Raw genomic sequence first — 12,360 nt, forward strand, 5'->3', positions numbered from 1 at the left:
TCATTTGTTTTTGTTTGACAAATCATAATTGTATGTGTTTGCAGAGTACAGTGTGATGTTTTCTCTCTCTCACACACACACACACACACACACACAGAGATTGTGAATTCTCCCTTATTTTTGACAAAAACCTTAAGCATGAACTCTAAGCCTGTTACAAAACAAAGTCTGTCCTCAGGCAGAACTGCTGAATTCTTTGGTTCTTACAGTCCCCTTAAGTGTACACCCTCTGCCTTACTGCTCTGGAACTGGGGATGGGACGAGTAGCCTTCTTCTGAAGAGACACTCTTGGTCTATAACAGGGTATTGAGAGAAGGGAAGGGTATGATAGCTTCTTGTTTTTCCATTTTGCTTCTCATAATATGGAACTTTCCACTCTACTAAAAGCTGGGGCAGGGATGATAGGGCCCTAGCATGCTTGGCTTTTTGTGACAATGGGGATCTGTGAATGGGAGCTACCAGATCTGAGTTGAATCAGAGACACTAGCAGCCTGGCCGTCATAGGGTAAAAGTATAGTCCTAGACTAGAAGCTGAGTTGGAGGGAGCCCTCATCTTCTTGGCCACACCATCTAGAGTGGACCATCAGTCCCAACAGTCATAGGGAGCTGTTGGGGTGGGGATGCTGGGAGCAAGTTGTGACTTAAATGCTATAGACTCTTAGTGTCATTATTGAGATTTAGTAGATTTACTTGGGTAAATTTTTTTCTGTATGTCAGTAGGACAATTCCAGAGACTACTTGACTTTTTCACCTGTGAAATGATTACTTCTCTAGGGAGAAGATCTCCCATTCTGGATGTTTCACCCGCCTTCTTTTTTTTTTTTTTTATAAATAAAAATTATCATAGTTTTAAGTTTTATGGGATGGTTAAGTAATGATTTCTATTCACTGTCAGCTCTTTGGAAGTTACTGAGGTATTTGAGGCCTCTTTTGCATATTTTCCCCAAATTTTGCCATATAGAATGTTATTATTTCAATGTGCTCTATTCTTTTTAAATTTTTTTGATCATTTGTAGGCAAAAATGCATGCTAAATTCTTCCGTTGTAACTAGTACTTAGGAATACTTTTATTCAGTATGTCTAGATAGGTTTTGTTGTTATTTGGGATTTTACTTTTTAGAGGTATAAAATGATGTTTGTAATTCAGTTGAGTCTGAATCCTAGTTTTTCTTTCTTTTTTCTTTTTTTGAGATGGAGTTTCTCTCTTGTTGCCCAGGCTGGAGTGCAATGGCATGATCTCGGCTCACTATAACTTCCACCTGCCTGGTTCAAGTGACTCTCTTGCCTTAGCCTCCTGAGTAGCTGGGATTATAGGCATCCGCCACCATGCCCGGCTAGTTTTTTTTTTTTTTTGTAATTTTAGTAGAGACAGGGTTTCACCATGTTGGCCAGGCTGGTCTCGAACTCCTGACCTCAGGTAATCCACCCGCCTCGGCCTCCCAAAGGGCTGGGATTACAGGTGTGAGCCACCACGCCCAGAGAATCCTAGGTTTTCAATAGAGGAGTTGAAATCATGTACCTAGTTAGATAATTAGTTTTTTTTTTTTCTGTGTCCTTGTAAATATTGTTGCATGGTGTTATTTGGCACCACAGTGCAGAGTGAATGAAACCATTTGGTTGTATTGAAGTTGGGCTAGGTTATGCTTTATTACTATTTAGAAATTAGTTTCTTTTTCAATATGTATCACCTGATTATATGTAGTTAGGCATAACTTTTTGTATCCTCAGCTTGCAGTCTGCTGATTTTATTCATTATACACTGATATTTAGATTGTCGTTTTTTGCAATTCAGTCTTCTGTCACATGACCAGCCATGATTTTGAGCTGTGAAAAGTTAATATTGCCTATTAGTTACTTGCACATGGAAAATGGAAGATGTCAGTCAAAGTTTCTCGGGGTGTTCATTGACTTTGTATCTCTTGGGCATTTCTGACCTACTTAGCTAAAGTATCTTCTTCTGTAGCCCACATATGTCAGCTTGGTGGGGCTGAATGACAGCCTACCCGTATAGGATTCCTCACAGACAGTGGAAATGAATGACCTAAAAACCTTGCTAATTCATGTAGGGCTGTTATTTGTCTCTTAGGTCCCAATACCCTGTTTCAGACTTCCTGCAGAGGGGAAAGATAAACATTGTTTTTACACCCTTGTTACAGGAATCAGTTTCGATGACAAGGTGTTGGGAAGAAGAGGTGTGGTAGGTTGTGTCCTGGCCCGCCAGCCTCAGTGCCTGGGAAGAGTCTTCCTGTCTTGCAAAGTTTGTGAGACTGATGAAGATAATGCCTTCGTGAATTTTTTTAATAGGACTATTTGTATGTCTTTGTTTATATTTTTCTGTTTGTATTATATGCAAAAATTAGATTATTGTCCAAAATGAATTCATATTTTGAGTTAAGATAGGTTAGTTAGTATACCTGATCTTCATTTCTGAAGATAATTGTAAAATTCTGATTCACGTTAAGAACATGTATGATTTTTGTCTTTTTTTTTTTTAACCCCAAGACTTGCTACATTTGTGATGAACAAGGAAGAGAAAGCAAAGCAGCCACTGGTGCTTGCATGACATGTAATAAACATGGATGTCGACAGGCTTTCCATGTAACATGGTAAGGATGTTTCCATTGTTGCACAGAACTGAACTTGGTAAATACCTTGCGTAACAATAATAAGTTAAAGACTTAGATACTCAAACATTAATTATGGTAAACTTTATTGGTATAGTTTCTGTGTTCACATTTATTTATTTGTAATAAAGATAATTTTAATAACTGAATGTATTTACCAGAGTGATTTTGCAATAAGTGGACTCTGGTTCTGATGTCTTATTCTCTGTAAGCTTCAGTTTCATCTTGTTTAAAATTTTGGTATTGATTACCTATCCTTCGATTTGTTATTATGATTAAATGAGCTAATCTAGGTAAGCTTAGTGCAGTGTCTGAATACAAGGATTCAGTGAATGATAGTATTTCCTTACCTTCTGTGTCTCAAGTGAGAAGTAGTGTAACCACTGTCATTCTCAATATTACAATGGCAACTTCTCAAAAATTTATTTAAGATACTCTTTCCTGCCGGGTGCAGTGGCCCACACCTGTAATCCCAGCACTTTGGGAGGCCGAGGCGGGTGGATCACCTGAGGTCAGGAGGTCCAGACCAGCCTGGCCAACATGGCAAAACCGTGTGTCTACTAAAAATACAAAAATTAGCCAGGTGTGGTGGCACATGCCTGTAACCCCAGCTACTCGGGAAGCTGAGGCAAGAGAATCGCTTGAACCTGGGGGGTGGAGTTTGCAGTGAACCGAGATTGCGCCATTGCACTCCAGCCTGGCGACAAACCAAGACTCCGTCTCAAAAAAAAAAAAAAAAAAAAAAAAAAAAAAAAAGATATTCTTTCAGCAACAAAATTTCGAGGGCAAAAATTATTTACAGCAATATATTTTACATAATAGGTAACAGTTCCAAATAAAAAGTTTGGGAATAATCTGTGCACTAATTTTAAGAATCAGTCTATGCTTCTTTAAGAATCAGTCTATGCCTCACTGCCAGTAGTAAGTACATGCTCATTTCCTGAGTTTTTACTGTTTGGTTATATGAAATCTGTTTTATACTACTATTGTGAAATGGAAAACGGTTTTTGACTTTTATAAATTCTTGTAATGACTGTACCAAATTTCTCAAAGATGAAAGTAGTTTTTGGGGTATGAGATCTCTATACTAATATAATTTTGGAATGTTAAAAGTGTGAAAGGTCAAATTGAAAAGATGGTGATTAGAAACCAGCATTTTGTGTTTTTAAAAATGAATATGGCAGGCACAGTGGCTTATGCCTGTAATCCCAGCACTTTGGGAGACAGAGGTGGGCAGATTGCCTGAGCTCAGGAGTTCAGAGCCACCCTGGGCAAGATGGTGAAACCCCATCTCTACTAAAAATACGAAAAAATCAGCCGGGCATGGTGAACCATGCCTGTAATCCCAGCTACTCGGGAGGCTGAGATGGGAGAATTGCTTGAGCCTGGGAGGCCGAGGTTGCAGTGAGCTGAGATCATGCCACTGTACTCTGGCCTGGGTGACAGAATGAGACTCCATCTCAAAACAAAAAAAACAAACAAAAAACAAAACGAATATTAGCTGGGTGCAGTGGCTATGCCTGTAATCCCAGCACTTTAGGAGTCCAAGGTGGGAGGATTGCTTGAGTTAAAGAGCAGCCTGGGCAACATAGCAAGACACCTCATCTCTACTAAAAATAAAAACAAAATTAGCCAGGTGTGATGGTGTACTCCTGTAGTCTCAGCTATTTGGGAGGTTGAGGTGGGAGGATTGCCTGAGCCCAGGAGGTTAAGGCTGCAGTGAGCTTTCATTGCACCACTGCACTCCAGCCTGGGTGACAAGAACGAAACCCTGTCTCAAAAAAAAAAAAAAAAAAAGAATATTGTAACATTAGGTTTCATTTTCATTTCTTCCATTGCTTTTGACTGAAAAGCACAATTTATGTTTATCTCGCTTATTGTGCTGTGACTTAAAGCACTTAGAGTTGCAAATTTAGTCTTGAGTGAATGCATGTTTTCCTTGTAAGGTTATGTAATCTGCATCCATGGGCTAACTACCATCACTTTGGCCCTTTAGAGGCATGGCCTTTCCATTTGTACCTGTGACAGATTGAAAAAGTAAAACGAAGTGTTAACTGATGGGGTGGGATTTGAGGGGGAAGAGAATGTGTCTTAAACTTAATGTCTATTTGGAGACATAAAACATGTATACATCGTCATCCTAATAGAGATGTATGAAGAGTTTGTTTTAAGCCGTAAACATAACTTTAAAAAAAGATGAGTTGCAGGTTGGGGTGAAATATACTTGGTCACAGGTAGAATAAAGCTTTTTATTTGCTCATTTTTTTCTTAGGAGATGTATTTTCTCAGAGCATGAATGATTGGAAGTAAATTTTATTTGCTTATATATACAGGTACTGTGATTTTAGTATATCAGTAAATATACTTGGCTTTTATTTTCAGCGCTCAGTTTGCCGGACTGCTTTGTGAAGAAGAAGGTAATGGTGCCGATAATGTCCAATACTGTGGCTACTGTAAATACCATTTTAGTAAGCTGGTAAGAATTTGTCTTGGATTTAATGAAATGATTATGATTAGTTTTGACAATAGAATGATACTGTTTTATTAAAAAAAGCATATAACAGTTCCTTTTTCCTTGAGTTTTTGGCTAGAGATTGTGTTTAGCATGTTCTTTATTGGAAGTAAAAAGATCTATTAATAGTAATTTTAAAAGATTTTGCTTGCTTCAGTGTATTTGTAAAGGTGAATATTCTAAAGTACTCTCATTTGGAATATATATTAATATTAGGCCGGGTGTTGTGGCTCATACCTGTAATCCCAGCACTTTGGGAGGCCGAGGCGGGTGGATCATCTGAGGTCGGAATTGGAGACCAGCCTGACCAGCATGGAGAAACCTCGTCTCTACTAAAAATACAAAATTAGCGGGGTGTGCTGGTGCATGCCTGTAATCCCAGCTACTTGGGACGCTGAGGCAGGAGAATTGCTTGAACCCGGGAGGCGGAGGTTGCAGTGAGCCGAGATCCTGCCATTACACTCCAACCTGGGCAACAAGAGTGAGACTCCGTCTCAAAAAAAAAAAAAAAAAAAAAAAGAAAAAAAAATGCATATATATATATATAAAATATAAATAATGATAGTGAATGTTGGTATACATTTAGTGAAAAAAATTAATCTGTAGGAAACTTTATATTTTTAATGTCTTTAGTTAATTGGATTTTTGGTGCCAATTTTACATTTTGTGATTATCACTTTCTCATTTTCTGCTTAATTACTATTACCCATTTATTTATTTTCATTTTTATTTACTGGGAAATAGTAAAACTGAAGTAAGTCTGTCTTGTAACTTGCTTAAAAACCTTCAGAAAAATATATTTAAATACAACTTTGGGAATTCTTTAGATTTGGTCACTATTTGCTGTCACACAGGATCATGGTGATTGAGTTAGTAACATTTGATTGGGTGTTACATATTTGCATCCATGTTCCTTTGAAGGGTCAGTATGTCTGAAGTCCCGAGTATCTACTTCTCATTCTTTTTAATGGTAGATATTAATACACTGAAGGTTTAAGGCTTCTTTATTTTTCTTTTAGTTTCTAATTTTTAAATTATTATATTTCCCTTGTGAATGGGGCTATTTCTTTTGAAAATAAATACAAGGGGCCCCTGTTTTATGAAATGAGCAGTTTAGGCCTCTAATATTTTGGTTCTTGTATGCGAATTACTTAAGAGCGTGTATCTGTATATCCTTTGATGCTGAATGCTTTATTTTAATGACTAACAGAAATTTTGAGATTATAAAATTGAAAATTTTTCTTCCTAGGTGTAACAAGCATATTGAAATACTCATTTTCTAAATGAGAGATGATATAAATAAAAAATGGATTTTGAAGTTTGTGCAAATAGAATCTTCTTATTGCTAATTATAGACATGATGTTATCCCATTTGATAGTTGGGAAAAATGTCTATTTAATAATAATAAGATTATATCATCTTTACATTTGCATGGAATTTGAACTTCTTTATAGTCATTTTTATCTAGTTTACACCAATTAGATGTGGTACCACCAACTTTTAAACACCTCAAATAACTCTCACCTTCATACTTAATTATGCAATGATACAAGTGTTTTAAACAGAAATGTGTGATGTTTTTTAGTAATGCTTTGAAAAGTGCATGAGTCTAATACTGACATTTCCTTTAATTTTTTAATTTTTTTCTTTATTTGCTCTATCGAATATAATGTGCAGGAATTATTTATTGAACTGCAGAGATTAATTTTTAGAAAACTGTATATCTTAATACTGATGGTATAAGATTAAAAGTCTTCTTGCTTTTCCTAGTGGCATAAGGTAACACTTCAAATATTTACCTTTCTATTCTTCTAGTCTTCGCACCCTTTTTTAATATGGCATTTTCTCTTTTTATTGAAACTTTATTTTTAAGCTGATGTTGAAAATATATAGTAGCTTATTTGAAAATAAAGGATCTGTTTTCACACATTTTAATTAATTTACAAAAATATGGCATTAATGTTTAGGTTTTCTTTTATAATGCAATGGATAATATATGAATGGTGTCTAAACTGGATTATATAGATTGCAATAGACTTTTAAAAATTTCAGTAGGCATTAAAAATACTTTATAGTTGAATTGGTTTCAGCCTAACAAAAAGATTCATTTAAAAAGTTTTATATACATATACATCTATGTATATATATTTTGTTTTTTAGAAAAAGAGCAAACGGGGATCTAATAGGTCATATGATCAAAGTTTAAGTGATTCTTCCTCTCACTCTCAGGATAAACATCATGAGAAAGAGAAAAAAGTAAGTGGATTTGTTGTTGCTAAATTTGTAGCACATCTACTTAATAGAATTTTTTTTTTTGCCTTTTTAGATAAAATTACATTCTTGATAGTTAAATGGAGACATTGAAATATAGAAACATTTTGGCTAATAAAGAGTATTTAATGAAATGATAGGTTTAATGCCATATTTGTGGATATGGTTTTACCCATTGCAACTGAAAATTTAGATTACAACTTTACTGAAAGCATGAGAGAAATTTCTTGCATGTGTTACTGTGGTCATCTTGTGAAATCTTTAGGTGACTTCAGCAATAATAGTTTGTTGCTATATATTATTAACTGATTACTTCGCCTGTAAGTAATTATCAGCTTTTTTCTGTATAATAGAACAATTTTGAAGTTCTGTATATTCTTGGCTATTTTTTCTTTTTCAGTGGTGCTGCTGGTTTATTAATTTTTTCTAGTGGCTAAATGTCATATCTTTTGTTTGAGAATATTTTGTCTTTTAATTAAAACACTAAAAGCTTGCCTAAATACTAATCTGTCTTTTTCTGACTTGCCTGTTTTCCCGCTTACATTTTTACTTGCTTTATAGGAAATACTTTTTAATAAACTAAAAAATAATACTGGAAAATCATTTGTACTTAATTTGTTCTTTAATATGTTCTTTAAGAACATATTGCCATTAGCTGAGCATGGTGGTGGGCGCCTGTAGTCCCAACTACCTAGGAGGCTGAGGCGAGAGGATCGCTTGAGTGGAGGCTGTAGTGTGCTGGGATTGTGCCAGTGCACACCAGCTTGGGGACAGAGTGAGACCCCTGTCTCTTAAAAAAGAATCTATTATGAATTGTGTTTAAGGAAGTGAAGATAAAAAGGACATTGTCAAATGGAAAAGAATATTTTTCTTAGAAAGTTGGTATATGCTAGTTTTGGAAATGTTTCTGCAGACTGTATTTAAAATTTAGATCCCATATCATTTTCATATTTGTAAATATGATTTGGTAAATGCCAACAAATAATTGTTTAAAAACATTTTGGGCTGGGCATGGTGGCTCAAGCCTGTAAGCCCAGCACTTTGGGAGGCTGAGGGAGGTGGAGGAGTTTGAGACCAGCCTGGCCAACATGGTGAAACTGTGTCTCAGCTAAAAATACGAAAAAAAAAAATTATTCGGGCGTGGTGGTGGTTGTTTTTAATCCCAGCTACTCAGGAGGTTGAGGCAGGAGAATCGCTTGAACCCAGGAGGCGGAGATTGCAGTGAGCCGAGATTGTGCCACTGCACTCCAGCCTGGGCGACGGAGCGAGACTCTGTCTCAAAAGAAAAAAAAAATTTTTTTTTGGTTTGAGTTTGTGCTTTTTCAAGGTAAACGTTTTAAAAACTTAAGTAGTTTTGAGAGTAAATTCTCTATCATGCGTGAAATAATTATAACTTAGGGCTGTTGTCTGGCATTTATTTATTTATTTAGAGACAGAGTCCCACTCTGTTGGCCAGGCTGGAGTGCAGTGGTGTGATCTTAGGCTACCGCAACCTCTGCCTCCTGTGTTCAAACGATTCTCGTGCCTCAGCCTCCCTAGTAACTCTGTCACCCAGGCTAGAGTGCAGTGGCGTGATCTCGCGTTATTGCAACCTCTGCCTCCCGGGTTCAAGTGATTGTCATGCCTCAGCCTATTTAGTAGCTGGGATTACAGGCACATGCCACCATGCCTGGCTAATTTATTTGTATTTTTAGTAGAGACAGGATTTCACTGTTGTCCAGGCTGGTCTCCAACTCCTGGCCTCATGTGATTCGGCCTCCCAAAGTGCTGGGATTATAGGCGTGAGCCACCGTGCCTGGTGACATACATACACACACACACTTTTTTTAGATCTCAGGCAGCAAGTAAACATATATATCTTGATTTCTTTTTGAGGTGGTTTTGTTATAAAGTGACGGTAGTAGGAGCCTGTCTTGTTTATTGTTGATTAGATTGCTGATAAAAAATAGCAGGATTGGTTTAATTAGCAGTTTTAGTAATAAGCACCATGAAAGTTTATTTAAGCTTTTTAAGTCATCAACTAAGGATTCTTAGGCAGGGCTCATTATAAATTGTGAAGAGGGAAGCCTCACTATTAATGGTCTTCTTCCATTTCATGCATATTATCTTGTTTAAAAAGCGCTTACTATATGATCGTATTTCTTTTAAGATATGCCCTATCATGTTATTTGAAGGACAGTTATTAAATATGGTATGGTGTCGAATGAATATAGTGCTGATGACTACACGTATAAATCTTTTAATGCTCTGGGAATGAACTAAATTTTGTATTTGAAGAATTTTTTGTGGTGGTTGAGTGGATGCTAGAATAAAAAACACATTTAGTCAAACTTGTTTAGCTTTAATATTTAGAAGTATGTAAATACTATTTGGATTTTACTTTTGGCATATGTAAGTTTAATATAACTTGATTTTTTTGCTGTCAAGCTTGAATCTATTTTTACATTTTGTTTTTAATAACTGAGATTTACTGGTCATCTACAAAGTAAGCGCACTAAATGAAGGAAACATACTGTAAGTTTATTATTAGACATGCTTGCTTGGCTTGGGAATATTTGGGAAAGGACTGTAAAAATATGGGATGATTATAAGTGATACTATAGTTAAAAGATTGAGTGTTACAGACTATCTTTATTTCCTTCCCTCCTTACCTCTTTTAAGTTTTTTTTTTCTTTTTCTTTTCTTTTTTTGTCGCTTAGGCTGGAGTGTCGCCTAGGCTGGCACTCTGCTGCCTAGGCTGGTGCAGTGGCACGGTCTCAGCTCACTGCAACCTCCGCCTCCCCGGTTCAAGCGATTCTCCTGCCTCAGCCTCCTGAGTAGCTGGGATTACAGGTGCACACCACCACGCCCAGCTAATTTTTGTATTTTTAGTAGAGACGGGGTTTCACCATGTTGGTCAGGCTGGTCTCGAACTCCTGACCTCGTGATCCACCTGCCTCAGCCTCCCAAAGTGCTGGGATTACAGGCGTGAGCCATCGCGCCTGGCCCCTCTTTTAAGATTTTTATGTTCAGTAGAGTTGTCTTGAAAATATGCCTAGCATGTTTTTAGTGTTGCATTGAAAGGTAACGCTCATAATCAAGTCAGACATTAGTATTTTTAAAACAGACAGTTCCCAACTTGAAATGGTTTGAATTACGATTTTTAGACTTTACACTGGTGTGAAAACAATATGCATTTATTGTGCTTCTCGATTTACCATGGAGTTATGTCAGGATAAACTTTTCTTAAGTTGAAAGTATTGTAAGTTGAAAGCATATTTTTAACAGGATATTTTTAGCTTGTGATGGGGTTATTGGGAGTAGCTGCATTGTAAGGTGAGGAGCATCTGTATTGTATATTATGAGCTAAATTTTGGTGATACTGTTCATAAGATATACATTGAACCACTTTCTCTCTGAATTCTTTTATCTGCCTTCATTCTGGCACCTGTTTTTCTTTTTTTTTTTTTAATTTACAATTTTAAAATTGTTTGTTCGTTGGTTTACTGAGACGGAGTCTTGCTCTTGTTGCCCAGGCTGGAGTGCAATGGCTCGATCTTGGCTCCCTGCAACCTCCGTCTCCCAGGTTCAAGCGATTCTTCTGCCTCAGCCTCCCGAATAGCTGGGATTACAGGCACCTCCCACCATGCCCGGCTAATTTTCTGTATTTTTAGTAGGAACTGGGTTTGGCCAGGCTGGTCTCGAACTCCTGACCTCAGGTGATCCACCCGCCTTGGCCTCCTAAAGTGCTGGGATTACGGGCGTGAGCCACCATACCCTGCCAAGAATTTTTTTTTTTTTTTTCTGAGACGGAGCCTTGCTCTGTTGCCTAGGCTGGAGTGCAGTGGCGCAATCTCGGTTTACTGTAAGCTCCGCCTCCCGGGTTCACGCCATTCTCCTGTCTCAGCCTTCCGAGTAGCTGGGACTACAGGCGCCTGCCACCACGCCTAATTTTTTTTTTTTTTTTTTTTTTTTTTTTAGTAGAGATGGGGTTTCACCATGTTAGCCAGGATGGTCTCGATCTCCTGACCTCGTGATCCACCCCACCCCCCCTTTTTTTTTTTTTTTTTGAGACGGAGTCTCGCTCTGTTGCCCAGGCTGGAGTGCAGCGGCGCGATCTAGGCTTACTGCAAGCTCCGCCTTCCAGGTTCACGCCATTCTCCTGCCTCAGCCTCCCGAGTAGCTGGGATTATAGGCACCCGCCACCACGCCCAGCTAATTTTTTTGTATTTTTAGTAGAGACAGGGTTTCACCGTGTTAGCCAGGATGGTCTGGATCTCCTGACCTCATGATCCGCCCTCCTCTGCCTCCCAAAGTGCTGGGATTACAAGCGTGAGCCACCGCGCCCAGCCAAGAATTTAATTTTTTAAGAGGAGGTGAGCGAGGGGTGCCTGTTGTGTTGAACAAACCTCCGCCACCGCCCCCCCCCCCCCCAATCCCACTGGCGCCACGAGGGAGTTGGCAGGGGCAGGGAGGTCTAGTGGGATTCCACACCCCTGCCTCCCATGCACTGCCCATGGGCGTAAAGGAGAGACGAGGGGCCCGTGGGGCGAAAGAGAAGACCAGTTTCATTTCCCATGAATGTGGGTCCCTCTTCTGTCGTGGCTCAGGCCTGGTCCACCGCATTGATCCTGGCATCTGTTTCTCTTTGTGTATTTAAAAATACTATTTACTGAAGTATAAATAAGTGATATTGTTATTTTATATTTAATATTAAATACTGTGGTATCCAAATTATTTAAAAATGAAATAACAACTTTTAACTTACAACTTCATATGGTTATAGGAAAAATTTAAAAATATATAGCGTTTGCTTTTCAGAGAAGTTCTGTGTGATTCTAGCTGTATTAGCACTGGTTAGGTACTAACTATAGTGTGAGCAAGGAGAGAAGAAAAGTTAATGGTGAAATATGGCTTCGAATAAGGGATAGTTTGTTTTTTCTTGTTTCTTTTGTTTTTCCTTTTTTTTTTGA

At 37.8% G+C, this 12,360-nt stretch overlaps 1 protein-coding gene across 26 annotated transcripts in view; it reads left to right on the plus strand.

Annotated features, from left to right (window-relative positions):
- Nucleotides 1–12,360, plus strand: part of MLLT10 (MLLT10 histone lysine methyltransferase DOT1L cofactor) — a 225,987-nt gene that overhangs the window by 89,496 nt on the left and 124,131 nt on the right. For 19 of the 26 annotated variants that reach the window (XM_063669626.1, XM_063669632.1, XM_063669625.1 and 16 more), the window contains 3 exons: nucleotides 2,503–2,606; nucleotides 5,007–5,100; nucleotides 7,298–7,393. In XM_063669626.1, the coding sequence (XP_063525696.1) occupies nucleotides 2,503–2,606; nucleotides 5,007–5,100; nucleotides 7,298–7,393 (294 nt within the window). The remainder of the gene's footprint in view (nucleotides 1–2,502; nucleotides 2,607–5,006; nucleotides 5,101–7,297; nucleotides 7,394–12,360) is intronic. The other 7 variants (XM_063669628.1, XM_054437318.2, XM_054437319.2 and 4 more) reach the window with 1 other exon arrangement.

This window comes from Pongo pygmaeus, chromosome 8 (assembly GCF_028885625.2).
Source record: "Pongo pygmaeus isolate AG05252 chromosome 8, NHGRI_mPonPyg2-v2.0_pri, whole genome shotgun sequence".
Taxonomy (NCBI): Eukaryota; Metazoa; Chordata; class Mammalia; order Primates; family Hominidae; genus Pongo; species Pongo pygmaeus.